General features: G+C 39.6%; 1 protein-coding gene across 1 annotated transcript in view; it reads left to right on the forward strand.

The window, feature by feature from the left end:
• Positions 1-21706, forward strand: part of Vps41 (VPS41 subunit of HOPS complex) — a 175461-nt gene that overhangs the window by 193 nt on the left and 153562 nt on the right. The window contains exon 2 of the mRNA XM_004840263.4: positions 9359-9397. Within this exon, the coding sequence (XP_004840320.1) occupies positions 9359-9397 (39 nt within the window). The remainder of the gene's footprint in view (positions 1-9358; positions 9398-21706) is intronic.

Consider the following 21706-nt stretch of genomic DNA (forward strand, 5'->3'; position numbering starts at 1 on the left):
CTTCCGGAGCGCAGAGGGCCGGGTCTCACGTACCCCTGGGATGGTGCGAGATAGCGCTCTGACCACAGCCTCGCGTTTTGTGGGGTCGCTTTGCTCTCCTCGGGCGATTCTCTGTGTGTGGCCTGTGCTCAGTGAAATTTTGACAAAAGTCAGCCAGGCTGCCCCAGGTACCAGCTTCCTGTGGGAGGCGTGAGAGATGTTTTGAGGCCAGGTGACTGAAATTTAAGTTGTTTTCCCCTGGAAGTAGGATAATGAGAGACAGGAGGGAGGTAGAACGTGAGTTTTGTTTTGTATCTAGTGGCTTTAGGTAGGGAGCTAAGTACGGCACTATTGTCCGTCCAGGAGGGATTTTAAGTGTGTTGTTTCTGGAGCCGATATGCCTAGGCGCCAAAGCAAGTTCCCTTTTTTACCAAATGTGTGACATTGGAGTGTTTACTTCCGAACATCGGATGGAGATGATTACACAGCCCTCAGTGTGGATTAAGATGGAATGCGTTGATGCACACAGTTGAAGTGCATAGAAGTTTTGGGCGCAGTAAAAGTTAAGTGGGGGTTCTCTATTGCCAGCAAGACATCGGATGGCAGTGTCCAGTCACCTGACAACCTGGCCGTGGAGTTTGGGGTAGAAATTTATGATGATAATATGATTTATTTTCATATCACAATAGTGGTAGCCACACATTAGATGAAAGGACAAAATAAAATAAAAATGACAAAAAACAGACAACGTCCTAGGCCAGAGTTATGGGAGAGATTACTTGTCTCCATCTCCAGAGCCAATTCATTTTGATATTCTTCTTTTTCCTCTCAAGTTGACATGCCCTCAGTTGCTGTGATTGCTTCCAAGAAGTAATATCATGAACCATTTAATATCAGAAGAGACATTTATCTAATTCAGTAATTTAATTATTAACATTTGCGTCATACTTTAGCATCATTCCATAATGCAGATTTGCCCTGTGTACATATTATATATGTTGGTAATTAAGAAATTTCACTAAGTAATTGTGATAACAAGAGAATCTCTTACCTAACATTTGTGTCTCCTTTTTTTTCATTCTGGGAAGAACACAGGAAAACACTAAGAACATATTATTTTGTGACTCACTTGTCCATTTGCTTAGTGGTGAGATTGTTTTTCACATCGTTCATTTTAGGCTGAAATATAATTGTACATGGTTTTACATAAAAACAGAAACCCATGTTCCTTGAGTTCTTAGATACAGTATAATAGAACTGCCTTAGAACTAAGAGAGTGGCTCTTTGTATTTACCACTTTGTGCAGAAGAGTTTGGCAAAGCTATCTGATGTAAAAAAAAAACGAAACATATAAAAATTTGGGGATATACACTGGACCCTTGACTTACGAACTTGATTGGTTCCCAAGGGCTGGTTGTAACTCAAGTTGTCAGCACAGATGAGATCTGGATGTTTACCTGGGTACACACTACAGATAACAAGAGGCAGATGAATCTTCCATTAACCTAATTAACCCAAATTGTTCGTATGTCAGACCAGATGTAACTTGAGGGTCCACTGTAATAAGAATATTTCACATTTGTACGACTTTCCAGTTTAGGAAACTCTTTCACACTGTGTTTGGTTCTCCCAAAAGAATTCTATGAGGTCAGTGTTTATTCTGATTCATAAGTGAGGCGAAACATTTTGTGTTCCAAACCTTCCAGTAGCTTCCAAGCCAGTGCCCTTCTAGTAGCCTAGCTGCCCTGCAGGATCCTGTCCCATACACCCCTTACCACCCTTTACTGCCCTTATTTTCCACTGTGCTCCTTGTACCCTGTCACTCTGCTTTCTTACTGTTCCTTCCACAAGCCAAACATGTTTCTACCTCAGAGCCTTTGCTGCTGCTGCTTCCTTTTAGAACTCCTCCTATCTTCAGGGCTTCCTCCCTCACTTCCTTTGACTAAGTATTCTTTTTGACTGAGGCTTTCCCTGACTGTTCTTTGTAATCCTCCTCCTGCATTATTTTTCTCTGTGATGCTCATGACCATTTGACTGTGTTTCTAAATTTCTGTTTGTTTTTTCCTGTATATTTCTGTGTACTCTTTCTGTTAGAATGTAAGCTACATGGTGACAAGGATTTATGCATTACTTTATGCCCAACACCGGAATTTTGCTTGTTACTTAATATGTGTTAAATGATTGAATTTTACAGATAAGTAAATTGAAATTCAGTCGACTTGAGGAACTTGCTCAGGCTTATGCCTACAATAAATCTTTGGTCTTTTGATCACCGAAGTGTGTGATTTTTCATTAGAACACTGTGCCTTTTAAAATATACTCAGGAGCTGTCTAAATCATTTTGTTTCTACTTTATGCTGTAAGGTTAGTCCCTCACCTTGATGATTTTCCTTGGTTAGCTTTCTGTTGCCAAGAAAAGCAATTTAAAGGAAGATTTATTTTGGCTCCCAGTCTCAGAGGTTTCAGCCCATGGTCCCTTGGCTCCATTTCCTCCGGGCCTGTTGTGAGGCCATCATCATGGCAGGCATCGAGGAGCAAAGCAGCTCACCTCATTGTGGGTGGCAGCAGAGAGAGCGAGCCTGGGAGGACGGTGCAGGGACAAGGTAGAGCCCAAGGCCCCACCTCCTAAGTCTCCATCTCCCCACAACCCATCAAGTTATGTGAACCCACAAGTGGATTAATCCACTGATGGAGTCATGATCCAGTCAGTCACCAAAAGCTCCACCTCTGAAACGTTGCTGCCCTGGGGACCCAGCCTTCAAAATACATGAGCCTTTGGGGGGCATTTCATATCCAAACCATAATGCACTTCAACCTGTTCTTTCACCTTTGGTGCTTTAACAACCAGTATCCAGTTGGAATGGGCTTGCCATCCCCAAGAGACGTGAGAATCTTCCTTAAAAAGACCATAGCCTATTGTCAGAAGCAAACATTCACAAACTGTTGTTTATTTGTTTAAAGAAAACCAGTGAAGAATTGTGCTGATGTTATCAGTGTTTCAAAAATGCTTAGGTTTTTCTCTCTGCTTAGTTGGTACATTTTGCATCTCACAGTAAGAGGTCACCCAGTTTGATTGTAGGCCTTTATTATACAGTTTTTTTGAAAGCTAAAGTTTGAAATAAAAATGGAATAAATTTGGTAATTATTCTTTTCTGCTACCCTGAAAATTTTTGGAAAAGAAAACGTAATGTTTTTTTCTCCCTCTGAATGCTTCAGGAATTGAGATGTGTATTAAATGAGTACTGAGATGTTATAAATGAGGGCAAGGAGGGAATTTTTCTTGGCACTGTGGTCTGGAAATGCAGACAGCCCTCCAGGATGAGAAACACAAAGCTGAACCTTTCAGCATTATCTTTCCTGAGTGTTGTCTTCTTTGGTGATCGACTCCTGTCGTTCAATTTTAATTTAATCACAATAGTGACACAACCTCTGAATGAGTTGACGTAATATTAAACTGTTTACAGAACTCTTCATTAAAATCACTTTTTGGATATGAATGCACAGGGGTTTTTAACTCATTGGGAAATCCTTGCCTTTGGTGAATATAGTAAAGGTAATGCACAAAAGTAGCCTCATTTATATTTTGCAGTTCACAGAAAGAACTAATACCCTGCATTCTCCCTGGAAATCAGAAAACCAGCAGTTTTACTTAGCTCCAGAACGATTTATCATTGGCTTTCATCATCACAGATGACCAACAGTGCCCCCTCCTATGAGGAATGTGCTGCTTGAAGCCTCTTTTTGTGTATCTGTCTTATGTTGTCCACAGATTGCTGAGACCTCAAGAATAGCTTGTGTCTGTATCTTTGATAGGGCTGGTGCTTTCCAGGTGCTAGGTGTTTAATACAATGTCTGAATGAATCTGTTGGGGGAGAAGAGCTTTCTCAGTTGCTGAATTGTAAACTAGGTTCAGTAGAGTTTGTGTGGAATTACTTTACTTGAAACTTTGGAATATTATTAATTCAAATATAATATAGATTACATTCTTTACATCTGTACATCCCCTGTCATGGTACTGAGGATTGAACCCAGGGCCTTCAAACTGAGCTCCATCTTTAGTCCTTTATTTTATTTATTTATTTTTTTGGTACTGGGGATTGAACTCGGGTCCATGCACTTGCAAGGCAGGTGGCGGAACCACTGAGGCCAAATCCCTGGCATCTTTAGTCCTGTAAAAAAAAGTTGCTTTTTTTGTTGTTGTTGTTCTTTTAAATGTTGAGGCAGGGTCTCTCTAAGTATGCTAAGTTGCCTAGGCTAGGCTCAAACTTGTGATTCTACTGCCTCAGCCTCCCAGAGTGTGGGACTGCAGGCCTGTGCCACTATGCATAGCTAATATTCTCTTCATTCTATCCTCCTGCCAGCTCCAGTTGTCTTTCATCTTCTGTACTTAGCCAAACTGGATCCTGATCCACTAAAGTGTTTGTGCAATCTGACCATCTGTTCCTTGGTCAAATGGGAGAATTTCTACTTTGCATTCTCTCCCTATACTTTAGAAACCAGGGAAATTCTATCCATGTTGTAGAACATTTAGAGATGGTCAGATGCCACATTCCTCAGTGCATAAAATAAAAAGTCAACACATATGAGTGCCTCAATTTTCTTGCCTGTGAATTGGGGGTTTTACTGACTCTTCTGAGTATGAAAGGAGATAAAGTCTGTGAAAGTGGTTAGGTCGAAATGGTTATCTTATAAATAGGACAAAGGGTAACTGTCTAAACCTGAATTGGTTTATATATACACCGTTCTATTTTCTTGTAAGACATATCTTTTAAAAATAACATTGCCAATGGTTAAGGGAAAATCTAGGTCCAAACAAGAAGTCGCAAAAGCACAGATCAACAGAGTTTTAGAGGGCCCTCTTGGTTTTTACTGCAGAGCTAAAGCATCATCACAGATTAGTTTAGTTGGACTTGCTGATTCCTTTGAAAGTTTCTCCACTCATCTTCATCTGGGTTGGTTGGCTGGGGGCCAGTGTCCTAGCTGATTATTCATAATCTCCCCCTCGTCACTGGTAACCTGTGTTGTGCTTCTGTCTTGTATGTGTAGAATTGTATACTATTGATCTCTTTGTGTCTGGCTTATTTCACTTAGAGAACAGTACAGTTTTATAACTTTTTACTTTTTCATGACTCAAAGTTAAGATTCTTTGAAGCTGAAAAGTGTTTGAAAAAACCACAGATTCTTTCTAAATGATAGCGTTCCTCAAGGTTCAGACTTGTTTCTTGGATCCTTTGCTGGGAAAATTTATGCCTTCTTGTTCATCTCTGTCTCTAGAATATCAAGTAGAGCGGCTTGGTGAAAGCATGAAGTTAAAACGTAACAGACCAGGCTAACTCCTGCAGTCACTTATGTATTGCTTTGGTAGGATTTGGACAAAGTGTAGACAATATCAGTGTCCAGAAAGTTTGTGCCAGTGCTGAGGGTAGGTCAGGGGTCCTGGGAATAACTGTTCTTGATTGATGCCAGCCACAGGAAGCTCTTCGCAGAGCCTGGTTTTCCCTACCAACTCAGCTCTCTGACATCTGTGAGCCTCAAGGTGTCGGATTTGGGCATTATATTCTTTCCTGGTGTGCAACAATAGTGTAATTTTATTTTGAATTTTTGGATTGACATTGCTGTTTGTGAATTTATGGGGTTTATGGTTTGTTTTTGTTTGGATGAAGAACATGAATGAACATTCATCCATTTACCCTTTGTGCATATTTGAGTGGATTCCAAATAAAAAACATTTTCCATAGTTTAAATGTAATTTTTCTGAAAAGAGTAGTCAAGTGTCTTTTTTTTTTTTTTGGTACCTGGGATCAAACTCGGGTCCTTGCGCTTGCAAGGCAGGTGGTGATCAAGTGTCTTTTTAGAATTTTAGATGTGGGAAATAGGAATCTAGATGTAGTTGGGCTGGGGATGTAGCTCAGTGCTTCCACCGCCTGCCTTGGAAGCGCAAGGTTCCAAGTTCGATCTCCGGAACCAAAATAGAAAAAAGAATAAGCATAGATGTAGTTTATTGGCATAGTTGTCAGTCTTGTTTTGCTAATGCTAATATCTTAGTATTCGGGGATTCCTGGGAATTCAAGGTATTAGAAGTCCTTAAGTTCAACCTCCAACCTCACTGTTCTGGCCTCAGGGGGCCTTAAAAAAGTTCAGGATGTTCCCTTACAGACATACAGGTGGGTAAAGCAAATATAAGCAATATATAATACATGTTCAGTAAAGAAGTCAGAATAGTAACTTTTTAAAAAATAAAATTTATCATGTAGTTAAGGTATATATCATGATGTTAGGGGATAAATATGTACATGCTTATAAATATAGGAGAATGGATACTACAGTGAAACAAGTTAACACATCCATTTTATCACATTACCTGTTTCCTTTTGAAGCAAGAACAGCTATAATCTATTCAGTGATTACAAATCCAGTAGGTTATTAGTTGTAGCTGTCATGTTGTACATCGGTCTTTAGACTTTTTCATTCTGCATTTCTGCTGCTTCGCCTCCTTTGACTTATATCTCCGCCTTTCCAAACACTTCTTTTGGCAACCACTGTTCTAGCCTCTATCTCTGTGTATTAGACTTTGTTTTCCCTAATATTCCATATATAAGTGTGATGATCTAGTATTTTTCTGTGTTTAGCTTATTTCACTTAGCATGATGCTCCCAAGGTCCATCAGTGCTTTGGCAAATGGCAGGATCTCATTTTTAAAGCCTGAATAATATTTCTGTGCGTGCGTGTGTGTGTGTGTGTGTGTGTGTGTGTCTTTTCCATAATGGCTACACCAGTGTCTGACCCACCAGCAGTGTATAAGAGTTCCCTTTACTCAACAAGCTCGCCAACACTGGTTAGTATACCCCAGCCCCTGTTGTCTTTCTCACTGATGATAGCCATTCTAATATAGGTGCAAGGTGATGTCTCATAGTGGTTTTTGATGCACACTTCCCTGATGATTGGTGCTTTGAGCACCCTTTCATATACCTGTTGCCATTTTTATATCTTTGGAGAAATACCTCTTCAGGTCATCTTTTTAATTGGGTTATGTGTTTTCTTGCTAGTAGCAGTATCGGTACTTTATAAATCTTGGGTATGAACCCTTTGTTAGATACATGGTCTACAAATATTTTTTCCCCGTCTCATAGTTTGCCTCTTCCTTTTGTTGATTGTTTCTTTTGCTATGCAGAAGACGTTTAGTTTGATGTAGTCCCATTTTTTATTTTTGCTTTGTAGCCTGAGCTTTTGGTGCGATATCCAAGAAATTGCCAAGGCCAATGTCAAGCAGCTTTTCCCTATGTTTTCTTCTAGGAGTTTTATTGATTCAGGTCTTACCTTTAGGTCATTTATCTATTTTGAGTTGATTTTTGTGGGTGGTATAAAATAAGAATCCCATTTCTTTTGGTTGTAGAAATTCAGTTTTCCCAGCACTGATAGTGAAGACCCTACCCTTTCACCATTGTCTTCATGATGGTCTTGTGGAAAAGTAATTGGCCATAGTTGTTTGGATTTATTTTTGCCTTCTCCATACTGTTGGAGTAATGAGCTACTAATATTAAAAGTAGAATGTATCTAAAAGAAGAGTTTCAAGATAGAAAGAAGACTGGCCAGGGGTTTAGCTCAGTGGTTCCAGCGCCTGCCTTGAAAGTGCGAGGTCCTGAGTTTAAACCTAGGTACCAAAGAAAAAAAAAAAGATAGAAGACTAAAACTAAGAACTAGATGGATAATGTAGAGGAGAAACAGTTTAGCAGGGTAGGAATGATACTTGTCTTTATATATCTGGAAAATTTTCAAGTGGTAGAATTTTTTTTCCCCAATACTGGGAATTGAACTCAGGACCTTGTACTTGCCAGGCAGGCGAAGTGCCACTGCTAGCTCTAAGAATTTTTTTTTTTTTAATTTGTCTTGTGGAGGATTGTAGCTCCAAACTAATTGAGAAATAAGGTTTTGATTAACGTTAAATAATCTGTATTGCGATGTAGAGGAAATTCTAAGATTTTTCATGGTTAGTGACATAACTATAATAAAATTCTTAATTACAAGTAACATCCCTATTTTACAAATAGTTTTTGAGTACGAGGACTATATTTTTCCTAAGACTGTACTATAAGAGTGCCTGCCACCCATCAAGTTCTTGTTAGGGTTTTTTTTTTTTGGTACTGGGAATCAAATTCGGGTCCTTGTGCTTTTGAAGCAGGTGCTGGAACCACTGAGCAAAACAAGTTCTTGTTGATTTTTTGATGTACGAAAAATGTTTTTAAATGCTAGATTTGCATTTATCATGCTGTGCAGCTTGAATTGAGTAATATATATGTAGGGTGATTGAAAATAAGATGGGCGAGTGTTTACATGAAAAAAATGCTTATTACCGTAAAAGACGCATTGCCAAGAACGATAGGATAATGTGTTCAAAGTGAGGGCAAGTATTTTGAGTGTTTTGAGGGGAGTTAATGATAATGTGTGTTTTACTGTAATAATTTTTTTAACTGAAACAGTCACTGTATGCGACTTCCTTTAAAATGTCATTTTTTTCTTGAAAAAATGTTAGATCTAAAATGTCCTTGCCCCATCTTTTTTTTGTTGTTCTTTCTTTATCTCATAGGTTGTAAAATGCTTACATTCAGTGTCAGCATATTAGTCGTAACCTTTTATTGCTATTGATATCTATAAGTACGTTAAGTAAATCTTCATTTTGCTGACCTCTTTGAGGGTGCATGGCATCAGCAGATTCTCTCTTCCAGTGGACAGGTGAGAGATGAGCAGGATCAAGTCAGTTTTTCCCCTTTTGCTTTGTTTCTTCCTAAGCAGGAAGATTCATGGTCTAGCAAGAGGGAAGCTGGGTTAGATGGCAGAATCTGTCTTAGAGTTAATGGCTTAAAGAGAACATGTAAATTACACAGCTTGTTTGAGCAGGGTCTGGTAGGTACCACAGCAGGAGGATTCTTTCTGAAAAACTGTTTTCGCAAGCCAGTCTTTTTGACTCAAGCAGATTTGATAGCATAGTAATTAATAGCACAAGAGTTTTTCAGTATGCAAGTTGGTTTGTAAATCATTTCGGATGGCAGCTTCCTCTTCCCCTGCCATCAGTGAGGCTGCTTTGCCAGATGGATTTGTATTGGGGAAAGAATCTGTCAGGTCCCCAGGAGAAAAGTTCTTTGGGTAATTTGTTCACCTGCTGACTCCCTGATCTTGTGTAACCAGACCCGTCCTGGTTCTGCCAGGTGTGGAGAAATTGTAGGGGCCACGTGGTGTCCTCTAAAAGTGCAGCTGCAGGTATCCTCCTGAGAGAGCAGCGGGGGTATGAGTGGCAGGGACACAGGGACTCTTTCCTGTTGCAAGTATTTAAATTTTTTTTTTTTCTCTGTCTTCTGATCATTTCCCTTTCTGTGCTTTGCAGGAAACCAGGTCTCTTGAAGAATCTACAGATGAGTCTGAGGTAAGATGGTGGTGATTCAGGAGGCTTAAGATTTATCGCTGACTGTGGTCCTGTCTTGAGCTCACTGTGTTTTGCCATGTGCGATGTTCCCAGGGGCCAGCACGGTGGGTAAAGGAGGGCTATAAAGTGGAGCCTTGGGGAAGAGCATGTCAGTTGTCTCTAAAAGTATTAAATGGATTAGCTTGAAAACTAAACAGGAAAAGGAGCAAAGGTTTTTCTCTTCATCCTGAATAATATTTTTATTTTTATTTATTTATTGGTACCGGAGATTGAACTCAGCACCTTGCGCTTGCAAGGTAGGCGTGGTGCCACTGAGCTAAATCCCTGGCCCTGTCCTGAATAATATTTTAACTTGAAGTTTGTAGACTCTGGAAAAATTGATGCACAGTTTTAAAAATTAATCTCAACACTTCAAATACAGCCTTTTTAAAAAATAAATTTTATCCATTATAGATTTTACAAGATTTTTTTTTTCTTCTTTTTTTGTGGTGCTGGCATCCAATCCAGGGACTTGACACACAAGGCAAGCACCCTACCACTGAGCTACTCCCGCTGTTCATTCATTTAATGAGTGTGACATGCTCATTGTTATAATTCCTGAATCCTTGAAATTTTTCCAGATATTTTTAAATAAAAAAGAAACTGCCTTGAAACTGTTAGCGAGTTGTGTTGGATGATTGTATCTTAAAAAGAATAAAGTCAGTGGGGCTTTTAAAAAATTCCATTTCCAAACCATGCATAAGAAATAAGTTTAAGGATAATACAAATTAATTCGCTTCTCCTTTTTATAGATTAATAAGAAGTACATGTTTTCATTTTACTGTTTAATTTAGCTCCGAGGAATGAAAGGGTATCTGTGATAACCTGCCAGAAAGTCACACCAATGGACTGTACCCATGATAGTCTATTAAATTTGAGTTGATGTTGCATATTGTTATTAGATGAATTTTGTTGCTTTTTTAAAGAAAAGTTGGATTTGATGCATATTCTTTTAGGAAGCTATATAGCTATATAGCTTATATATATGCATATGTATATGTATATGTATGTGGTATTATACCATTTTCTAGTCAGTGTTTCTCAACATTTTCACTTTGTTAGATCTGTTTCTGTGGGGTTCTAGGTAAGGCATTTGTGAATTTTCCTATGGATAGATGTAATACCTGTTAGTTTCTGATAAAGTATTGAAAAGCATTTCAGATCACCATTCTCATTTTTGGAAGTCTCTAGTTAAGTGAGAACCTGTGTTCTCAGAATCACTGGTATAGAGTCACACAGTGTTTGAGCTCTGTACGGAAATTTCATTTTGCAGGTAAGGAGGATGTTGGCAGGCATCTGAGTCTAAATCTTTCTATACATTGTCCAGGTACTAAATGAATCAAGCAAATAAAGGCACATACAGTCCAGGCCTCCAGTATAATTAGGACACAGGGAGTGCTGCAAATTTTAACTTAAATGGGAATGTAAGTGCCAGTAGAGCCAGCTCTGAGGTTGGTGCTGGAACCCAGAGTCTGGTGGAAGCCGCGGGCCGAGCCAGTGGCAGAATGCAGAGAATGCAGACAAAACCACTCTAGGGAAAGGAGGCCTCCACCCTGTGAACTGTGACAAGAGATCTGAGACCAGGTAAACATGGAAAATTGAAAGGAAGACGCTTAGCAGGTGTAGTGGTGCACACCTATAATCCCAGCACTGTGGAAGGCTGAGGCAGGAAGATTGCAAGTTCCCTCCCAGCATGGCCAACTTAGCCACTTATCCTTTTTTTTCTCTTTTTTCCTGGTATAAGGGTTTGAACTCAGGACCTTGTACTTGTGAGGATGCCACTGAGCTAAATCCCTGGCCCTTAGCCACTTCTCTTGACATTAAAAAACTAATAATAAATAAAAATTTAAAAAGGGCTGAGGATGTAGCTCAGTGAGAAGGCACTGGGATCAATCCCCAGGAGAATGAATGATGAATAATGGATGCATGCATGAATGAGTGAACTTCAAAGTGTGTGGGCCCAGAGGGGCTGGTGCCAGATGGTGCTGCTTCTAGCAAAGATGGAAGGCAAAGCAGAGGAAGGTAAGGGAACCCAGAAACAAAGGCCATCCCCAAATCATAATTCCCTACTCCTTTCTCCTGCACCTGTGAAAGAAAGTGCACTTCACTTTCTCTACGTGACTCAGAAACCTAGTGAAACACCTATGTGCCTCACTCCTTCTCAAGGACCATCTGCTGTTGCTACCCTGGAAAGTCTAAGACGTTTGAAAATGAGCTGATATGACAGGTAACATCTGTACAAAGCTCCCGTAAGTTTTTTGGTCAGCACAAGGTAGTAACATAACGCTCTTTCATGAGTTGAGTGTGTGTGTTTTGTGGTCCTGGAGATTGAACCTTGAAGTGTGCTACCTTCCCAGCCCTTCTATTATTATTTTGAGGTGGGGTCTCGCTGAGTTCCCCAAGCTAGGCTCAAATTTATGATCTTCCTACCCCAGCCTCCTAGAGTGCTGGGATGACAGATGTGCACCGTCACACCCCACTATGTATCTATAAGCAAGCATTTGAAGATAAGATCAGTGACATTAATCTGAAATTCAAAAGCTCAATAGAACTGGACATAAAAAAGGGAATTTAGGGAATGAGAGGTGACCAAACTCAAGAAGGAAACTAAAGGAAAAGGTAGTTAAAATTGAGGAAACAGATGCAAAGGATGGCCGGGCTGTGTCATCAGCAGAAAAAATGGGTTCCAACTCTGAGTTCCTAGAATCATTTATCTTCAAGTTCTCGTGCCTTGGGGCAGTGCCAAGGGACTGACTTCCGTCCTGGGGTTTGCATCTTGGCTGTCCCTTGTAGTTTGTATGATTCGGGCCTTATACTCACCTCTGACCTTCAGCTCCTTGTGGAAATGCAGTGATCGCTCACTGTGTAGGGTTTCTATGAGGGCTAGATAACCAGAATGCTTGGAAAGTCTTGGGTGGGGCCAAGCTCAGGGGAGGACTCTGTTTGTGATCAGTGATCTGCAATTTGTATTTTACCTGTGGTGGTGGTTGCTCATTTTCCAACTTGCTGCTCTGAACTGAGGAGTCAGAAAGATGGCCTGCCAGCTCTCTGAGAGTGGTCACTGATTCCACAGAGTTTATGGACCAGCAGAGAAGTGAACAGTCGCTGGGCCAAATCCAGGCTTCGCACATATAGTCTGTTTGTAGCTAAGCCTTGCTAGACATTTTTCTTAGGTTTGTTTACTGAGTTTGAATCGCTTTCTTCTTGTAGGAGTGGTGTTTTAAGATATCACTCAGTCTGCCCAAGACTCCTTGATCCTTTATCCTCTGTCTCTTCCTCCCATTAGATTCTGTAACTGGTAAGCTTTTGTGAGACAGGTGTGTCTTTTATATACTTGTACTTCCTTATTCAAGAGTCAGATAATTTCCATTTCTGTGAAAAATAATGTGCATTGTTTTCAGTCATGTATTACAAGGATTTGTCTGGCATAAAAAGATTCATTTTTGTATGAACTAGGCTTTTATGTTATATCAGGAAGACCATTGTTTTAGGTGTATCTTAATGATATATCTGAAAGAGAATATTATTTGTTCAAAATTATCCTGTGTTTCTCATTAATCTTGAAAACTGCAACCAAATGAAATTGCTAAGAGTTGTATAATGTAATTGAAGGTGATGTACACAGGGTGGTTGAAAAATACAATGAAGATTTAAATTTTAGAAACATAACAAAAGACACATTCCCTTTTTTGACCCTCACAAAGCTCCCCCTCACTTCAGACACACTTATCCCATTATTCTTGCCAGTTTCCAAAGCAGTTCTGAAAGCCCTCTTTCATAAGTGTCTTTATGAGGTGCCATCAAAAATATTCTGAATGTTGCTGCTGAGTACCGTTCAGCAGAAAGGCAGGCTCGAAAAACGTGCTGTGTTCTCATTACTTTAGTCACTGGGTCTGCCACTGTATGACTTCTGCTCTTCCCCAATGTCAAAATGATCATAAAAGCTAAACATTTTGAGTCAATTCGGGACACTGAGGCAGCCACGGCAATACAGTTAAAAACATTCAGGAAAGAGAACTTCCAGCACTGCTTCAGAAAGTGGCAGGAATGCTGGGATAAATGTGTGTGCAGTGAGAGGGAGTATTTTGGGATGGATTAATGGCACAGTGTCTTTTACTGTAATAATTTTTTAAAGAATTTAAACCCATCATATTTTTTTGATTACACCCGCTATATGTCAGTGTGTAAAACTTTATAAGAATTTCAACTTGTATATTTCAGTTAAAGCAGTTGAAAACTATGTTATAACCAAGATAATTAAGTGTGTCATTTAAGGACTATAGTTATGAATCCTGCGTTTATAGTAATACTTTAATCAGTTTTGACAAATTTTATAGAATAAAGTGGTTCTCCTATCTCAGATTCTTTTAATATGTAGTGTGCTTTTTATTCCACCTTGGTATGATGAGCCAGACAATTTTTTAGATGGTGTTTTGCTTTTGAAAAGCATAACAAAGAAGTACATTATCTTTAAAAGGATTTCACTTCCATTTTGAAGCACTAAGATCCTTCGGTACTTAGGGATGATTGCTTTGGCTGTAAGTGGTAATGGGGGAGGTGGGAGCACAGAGGAGTAGGCGGGGAGTCTGGAAGCCTTCAGTGAAGACGCTGGGGACCTTGGAAGCTAAGTGGGTAGAGAGGCCCACTTGGGGAAGTAGCGAATGTAGGGCCAGAAATGAGTCATGCAGCACATGGATGTTATCCAGCTGTGAGGCACCAATGTAGCTGGAACATAGGGAAAGACATCAGGGTTGGAAAACTCCTGATTTATTAAACCAGGCAGTGTGGATATCAGGGAGCTGGCCAAAGGCTTGAGTGTTGGGGTAGAGATAAAGGCTGGTGACAGATGAACTGGAAGGAGGGACTTTGGCAGGAGGACCATTTGCTTGGTTCCCATGGAAGGCCCCATAACTAGTAAGAGTATAGGGCCCAGTGAGGCTGTAGAGAAGATGATAAGTAACAGTGTTCAAGGAGATGCTGTCAGGTCCAGTGAGTAGGAGGTGTAGGGCGTCATGAGAGATGAGCTGGGGAGGAGAGCCAAGAAGGTGCCAAATGTCCAGCTCAGCTGTGTTGTCAGAGACTCATCCCAGCAGGCGGCAGTCAAAGGGAAAAAGATGTTCAAAGCCCAAATTCTAAATCATAACAATTTATTTCTGTATATTTGGATTATTCTTTTCTTTAAAAGTAGTACTTTTTAATTCATTGAGAAGTGCTTTTATTCAGGATGAAACAATATGCTTTCTTATTAAATGTATTTTCCAACAAAAGTAGTTGAGCAAACTAACTTCTGGGATTTTACTAGATGTGATCAGTATGGTGAATGCTTGAATAAAAATCTTCTACAGGAAAAGACACATTGCCATGAATCCCCCTCACTTCTGACACACTTATCTCTTGGTTCTTTCTTTTTTGGTACCGGGGATTGAACTCGAGTCCTTGCGCTTGCAAGGCAGGTGGCAGAACCAGTGAGCTAAATCCCCGTCTCTGGTTCTTGCCACTTTCTGAAGCAGTTCTGGATGTCATCTTTCCTAAGTGTCTTTAGTTGTGTTGTCCCAGCTGCCTTAATGTCCTGAATCAATTCAAAATGTCTACCTTTCATGGTCATTTTGACTTTGGGGAAGAGCTAGAAGTTGTACAGTGTCAGATCTGGTGAATAAGGTGGGTGAGAAATACCATAATATTTTTATTTGACAGAAATTGTTATAAATGTTTGATCACAACATACGATTAAATAAAAAATTTATTGCAGTAAAAGACACATTGCCACTAATCACCCTGAGAATATTCAAAATATTCTACTACCCCTTGCTTCAAACATACTTTTCCCTTCATTGTTGGCAGTGCGTCTTTCACTATAAGAAGTTAATTTATTTATTTAATTTTTATTAGTTATGTTTGGCAGTACATAATGATTGCATTCATTTTGGGGACTTGATACATGTACACAGCAGTCTTAATTCTTTTCTTCATCCCCTTTCTTCCCTTCCCAAGAAATTTTTTTTAGAATTGAAATATTCATCATATTCTGATCACTCCTTGTATTTTACTATCTGTCTATTAATCTGTCTATTGGAGGTACCGGGGATTGAACCCATGCCTTTGCATTGAGCTATATCCCCAGCCCTTTAAAAAAACATTTTTGTTTTTAAATTTTTGAGACAGAGTCTTCTGGGTCACCAAGTTGCCCAGGCTGGGCTCAAACTTGCCATCCTGCCCAGGTGCCCTAGAATGCTGGGATTGCAAGCGGACATTCCCGTGTAGAACTTACTTTACTTTTAAAGTCCTACAAGTCACGGCTTGTAGAGGTACTCTGTGAACTCTCTCTGTAGCAAAGATGGTGTAGTGGAATATGAACTGTATTGGGATTCTATGCTGATAATGATCAGTAAAAAAATACTTACTGCAGAATAGAGTGCTTGGCCCCTTGGTATCCTCTTTAGGTACATGAATCAGCCTTGTGACTTGGCAGTGGTGATGGCTTCTATTTTACGGGTTCCTGTGTTCGAATCCCCTAACCCCTAGGCCGTGTGTTAGAAACTTAATCCTCTGTGCAACAGTGTTGGGATCTAGGACCTTTAAGAGAGCTCTGCCCTCATGAATGGATTAACATCATTACTGAGAGAGTAGATTTGTTAGAGAATGTAGTTCAGCCCCCCTCTTGTGTCATCACAGAAAGAAGGCCCTCAGCAGAGGTAGTCCTTCCACCTGGACTCTAGCCTCCAGAACCTGAGCCATTGTTTACAAATTGCCAAGTCTGGGATTCTGTTGTAGCATCACAAAACAGACTAAGATACAGAGTGTTCAGTTAACTTGCCCAGGACTGCTGGCTGGTAAGTGGATTTGAATCCAGCAGTGTGACCCCAAAGCCTGGGCTCCTAACCAGTAGTTATAGAGGTTCACTGACTTCACTGATGTTCTAATTTTTTTCCAAACTCTTCATCTTTGTACCTTAGGGGGGAAAAAAAGATCTTTGAGTCATGAAGTTTTGTGGAGCCTTGCTCTGTCTTGTGTGTGCTGCAAAGTGCTTCCGTTGGTCACCTCATGTACTGTGGGCCATGGTGCTGTCAGCATATTGGGCAGCAGGAGCTGGTTATGTTGAAGGAACAATTCCAGGAACATAGTACAGATTTATTCTGAGTAGGATCAGTAGTACAAGGAGAGGAAATGGAGGCACCAGTAATATGGAAATGTCATCATTTTCTGTAGGGTCTTCCTGTTACGGGACACAACCGTGTCTTGTGTGATGCTTTAGTCACTGAGCCAGACCCAAAAGCATCTCTGCTTTGTGGAGATAGGTATTTTTTAAAATCTTCCTTACTGTGGATTGCTTCTTGATACATTATATATTTAGAAATATATCCCGCCTTTTCTCAATTTATTATGTTGTCCAAGGAACTTTAAAATAGCAACATCAATTTATTAGCCTAACATTTCCAGATCAGACTTGAGTAATAAAGAGATGATGGCTAACAACATCAGGCTCCAGAGGGAAGGCAAGGAGAGTGAAGATCCCAAGATGAGATTGAAACATGTCCAGGTCTGCTTTGCCAGGTGAGGGTCCCATGACCTTTTGTATCAACGGAGTAGCTAAACCAAGGCTTCTGCTGCTGCTGCTGCTGCTATCTACAGTGGGTGCCACTGAAGCAAAGATTCATGTGTACACATTGCATCGCCCAGCCCCAGGCCAAGGCACGTAACAACAGGAGCTAATTAGCACCACTTCTGTCTGTTTCGGACATCACAGCAATTTTGTGTTAAAGAAGCATCCTGAAGGGTCTATAAAATACCCACGTCTATTCTTTAGAAGTATTTCTGTTGATGATTATTTTAATTTTGTGAGTTTTATTAAACAATGAGTACTTAACAAAAAATTAAAAAATAAAAGTATTGCATTTTTAATATTGAATGTTTATAAAAAAGCATCAAAATTTTCAACATCTACTGTGTTTTGGTATACAATTATTTAAAAATTACAACAGAAAGAAATTCCTATATGAACTACAATGAAAACACCAATAGAACTCTACAACAAAAATAACTTTTCAATTATCACACCTAAGACAGTCTTCACACGTGACAGCACATGTGTTTTGCTTTTCTGTCTTTTTTGCAGGACATATTTGACATCTCTCTGGTCTTGCTGTTGTCAGGAGGCTCTTATTATATTATACAATGTGTAGCTAACAGGAACATAACATATCAATAAAATAAAGTGTTAAATTCTTCATATGTATTGTGTTTAGAATAAACATCAACATTTTCACATCAGCCTTGTACTTGCTTGCAAAACCTGAAAGATAACATCAGAACTAAATTCTTATATGAACTACAATGAAAATACCAATAGAACTCTACCACAGAAATAATCTTTGCTTCAGTTGTCACATCCGAGACAGTCTTCCCATGAAGACTGCAGGTTTCATGCACAAATATTGCTTACCCTGATAGCATGTATATTTTGTTTTCCTGTCCTTTTTGGTAGGGCACAGTTGAAATGTTTTTGGTTTTCCTGTTGGCCAGAGTAGGTCTCTGTGATGTTGCACCTGCCTGTTCACCTGTGAGCTCACCACTGTGCTCTACAATTGTTTTGTGTAGTTCCCTGGCCAGAAACATTTTGTTCTTCCTCTTCTCTAAGTGATCTCTTATGAGTTCTAGTCTCAGTCCTCTAAGAAAATTTCTCCATGGTATTTTGCACTTGTTATTTTTTTGTAAACTATCAGACTATGCCACACATGTTTAAAATCAAGTAAAACACAACCATTGGCCAGTGGTTTGTGTTTTGAGCGACATCATAGTTGCTGCATAACTCATCAACAACATCTACTCCGCCTTTGGTTTTGTTGTAAAAAGTTACCACCTCAGGCTTCAGTTTTGTCAAGGTTTCTCTGTCAGTTTTTTCATCATGGTGCACTGTTGCTATCAGTAGTACTAGTTTTTTCTTTGCCATATAGGAGGCCAATGTTATAGCTTTCTGAAATCCAAAGATTGTACTATACAGTTCTCTGTTTTGAAATTGCAACATTTCATTGGGAATTTCTGCTGTGATCTTGAGTACAGTTCCTACCTGGTCAACTTGTGCTCTGTTAGCAAATTAGCATCAGTCAGAAACTCGTAAACCAATTGTTAATGTTACATTCTATTATTTTGGGAGACGGGAGCAACAAGTCTGTTCACAACATCATTTGGTTCATTACTATAACAAATAAAGAGCTGGTTGTTGAGTTCTGGGATAAATTTGTAAATTGAAAGTATATGTATGTAAATGTAAAGCATCTAACTGGGCATATATTTTTATATCATATTTTGAAGGCTTTTTTTGGCATATACTGCCTAAAGCTACAGTGAGTAGATTTTTCATGTGCCTTGTACTGAATTGGGCTACTTCTACAAGAAAAATCAAAAGAAAACTTTTTAACAGACAAATCTTAAATGCAAGAAATTCAAAATGAGCATTGCATGGGTAAAACCCACCTGTTGTTGCTTTGGAGCTCCTTTACACACCTTGCTGTTTGTCTGCCAACTGGGCGAATCTTCGCACAGATGGGTTCCTGTTTTCCCCAGGCATAGCTTCTGTGACCCATTCCTGGATTTCATTATGGCAAATTAGATGTTTCCAGAACAGAATGGTATGGGTGTATTTTACCCCCCACCCCACCCCGTGATGCTCAGGGATACATACACAAAAATGTTACATGGAGCATTATGTGGGTAAAAAAAAAAAAATCTCAATTTGACACTTTTGCACAGGTGCACACACCTTGCCATTCGTCCTTCTATGTGGGTGAACACAAAAATTGCTTCCTGTATCCCTCAGGCACAGCTACTGAGATGCACAGCCAGCTACCATTATACTAAAGTACATAATTTCATTAGAAAAGTATGGAATGGGTTAGGGTTCCTACAGTAATGCCCCAATAATTTTGTTACTGTTGTTAGTAAACCTACTTCCTAAGCAGATGTCTGTTTAGATCTCCTTTAGATCTTCCAAATACCAGAGTTTGAGGGCCATAAATATATTTTCTGTATAAATTTTAATCAAACCAAATGGACTGACCCTGAAGCTATTTAAAGTAAACCATGTGTTATTTATGTCAAGTGATAGATTCATTTTAAGATAACCACATGGAGAATTCTTTTCTCAGTTTTGTTAAAATGGAATCCAGTCATTGTGAGAAATCAGGAGATAGCTTTTTAAATCAGAAAGTGCATCATACAAAAATAATTTATTTCTCTCACCTGGTATGTAGAACATTATGAATCATTTATTGAAACTTAAATTGATTCTTTACATGTATCAATTTTAATAAATTTATGGCAACTAGTAACTAAAATGGTAATGTGCCCTGTTAAGAGATTGATGGCTAAGGAAACTGGAGCATGGGGTTATAATGTTACATCTTTCCACACCACCCTTGGATTAAAAACCTGCTCTTTTTATTTAATGAGCTATTAATATTAACAGATTCTGCTGATTATGGCATCACCCAGGCATGGATAAACATGCCCTTTAAAGCACATATTATGAAAATTATCCACTTGGAAACTTTGTGGATATAAGATTTTTGAATCTGTATTTCTGCCATATGTTAGAGATTAAAAAGATGAACATGTTTCCTCTTTGGTATGATATATCTTTGAGCAGAATTTATAATTTCACTGCTGGGGAGAAAAATTATTTTAGGCAGTCCAAGATTGACTGATCATTTTATTCATTCAACAAATATTTTTCAAATACTAGGAAACTAAGAATCAGCAGTATTTGATGAGGAAGGTAGATAAGAAAAACACTTAAACATATATCAAGTAGTGATAAATGTTGCAGATCAAAAAATAACATTGGGTAATGGGAATCTGGAGTGGGCTGAGGAGTTGCTGTTTGGCCCTGGGTGGTTAGGAAAGGCTTCTCTAATGGTGACACTGTTCTTATCTTGGAGATAGTGAAACTAGGACCTTGAGAGGACCCTTCGACAGCCCTGGCCTCCTGGTTCACTGAGAATTGTTTGAGTCCATGTTATGTCCTCCAAGGGATCATGATTTAAGTTAGGAACCAGCAAATGAGAACTCTTCTTTTTGCCTTTGTATTTGGCCTCAGGCGTCCAACTCTGTAGCCCACCATCTTTATCTTCTCCGATCCTCAGGCTGAATAAATGGTCCCCCAAAGATGTCTTTGTCCTCTTTCCCATGTGATAAGGTATGGGGCAAGGGAGGAGTTCAGGTTGCTGATCATGAGCTGGCTTTAAAATATTGAGGTTGCCCTGGATTATCTGAGTAGGACCAATGAAATCATAAGAATTTCTATAGGTGGAAGAGGAAGGCAGGAGCCAAGGTCATTGATGTGCTGTGGAAAGCACCCAGCCTGCTCTTGGCTGGCTTTAAAAGAGGAGGAAGGGTCCATGGCCAAGGAATGTACGTGACCTTTGCACGCTGGAAAGGGGTTCTTCTAACTCTTTCAGGAGAATGCCTTATGGCTGACACCCTGAGTCCAGCCCAGGGCAGTGTGCATCAGATTTCCTACCTACAGAGGGGTAAGGTAACAGAGATGCATTGTTTCAAGCTGCCACATTTGTGATCAGTGATAGGAAATAAATACAGTAAATAGTTCAGTCCGATGACCTTGTCCCCTTAGAGCTTTCATTGGCTTTATTTCTCAGAGTTTAGGGAGTTGGATATACCCAAGCAAGGGAAAGGACATGGAAAGCAGTTGTAATGAAACTGGTAATCCTGGGGGAGCTGTAATTATACAGATCTGTGTATCTTCGCTGAGGATTGTTCATGAATGTTGTTTAAATGATGATTTTACTTGAAAATTAAGGCCCATTTCTGCCCTTTTGAGGCTTTAAGGCATTCCTCTCTCTGCAGGCTCCAGAAATGCCACTGTGAAGGTAACTAGCACAGAGGGTTCTTTTCATCCGTAACTACTTGATTTTTGGTGTGACTCTTTTTAAACACAGGATACCCAGGTGTCAGTGTCATCACATTTCTTTATCTTAGAATATGACTGTTTTCTTCGAAGACCTCAGTGGATTACATAAATCTCTCAGAATAGTATCAGAGAGACAGATGGGCATGGGAAAGCCTCCGATAGAGTTTAAGGGCTTAGTCTGTTGTCTTCATTTCCATCACTAAAGATTGGGCTGTTTTGAGGTATGATATTTGGCCTGCAGTGGGCTACTTGTAGTCCTCACAGAAATCTAGGAGTGGCTCTGAGCTTAACAAGTAGGGGACTGTAATATTTCTCATCTTTTTCCTGATAACAAGAATCACACCTAG

The sequence above is a fragment of the Heterocephalus glaber genome, unplaced genomic scaffold (genome assembly GCF_053883595.1).
Source record: "Heterocephalus glaber isolate CG9 unplaced genomic scaffold, H.glaber_assembly_v1.0 deba00001610, whole genome shotgun sequence".
NCBI lineage: Eukaryota > Metazoa > Chordata > Mammalia > Rodentia > Bathyergidae > Heterocephalus > Heterocephalus glaber.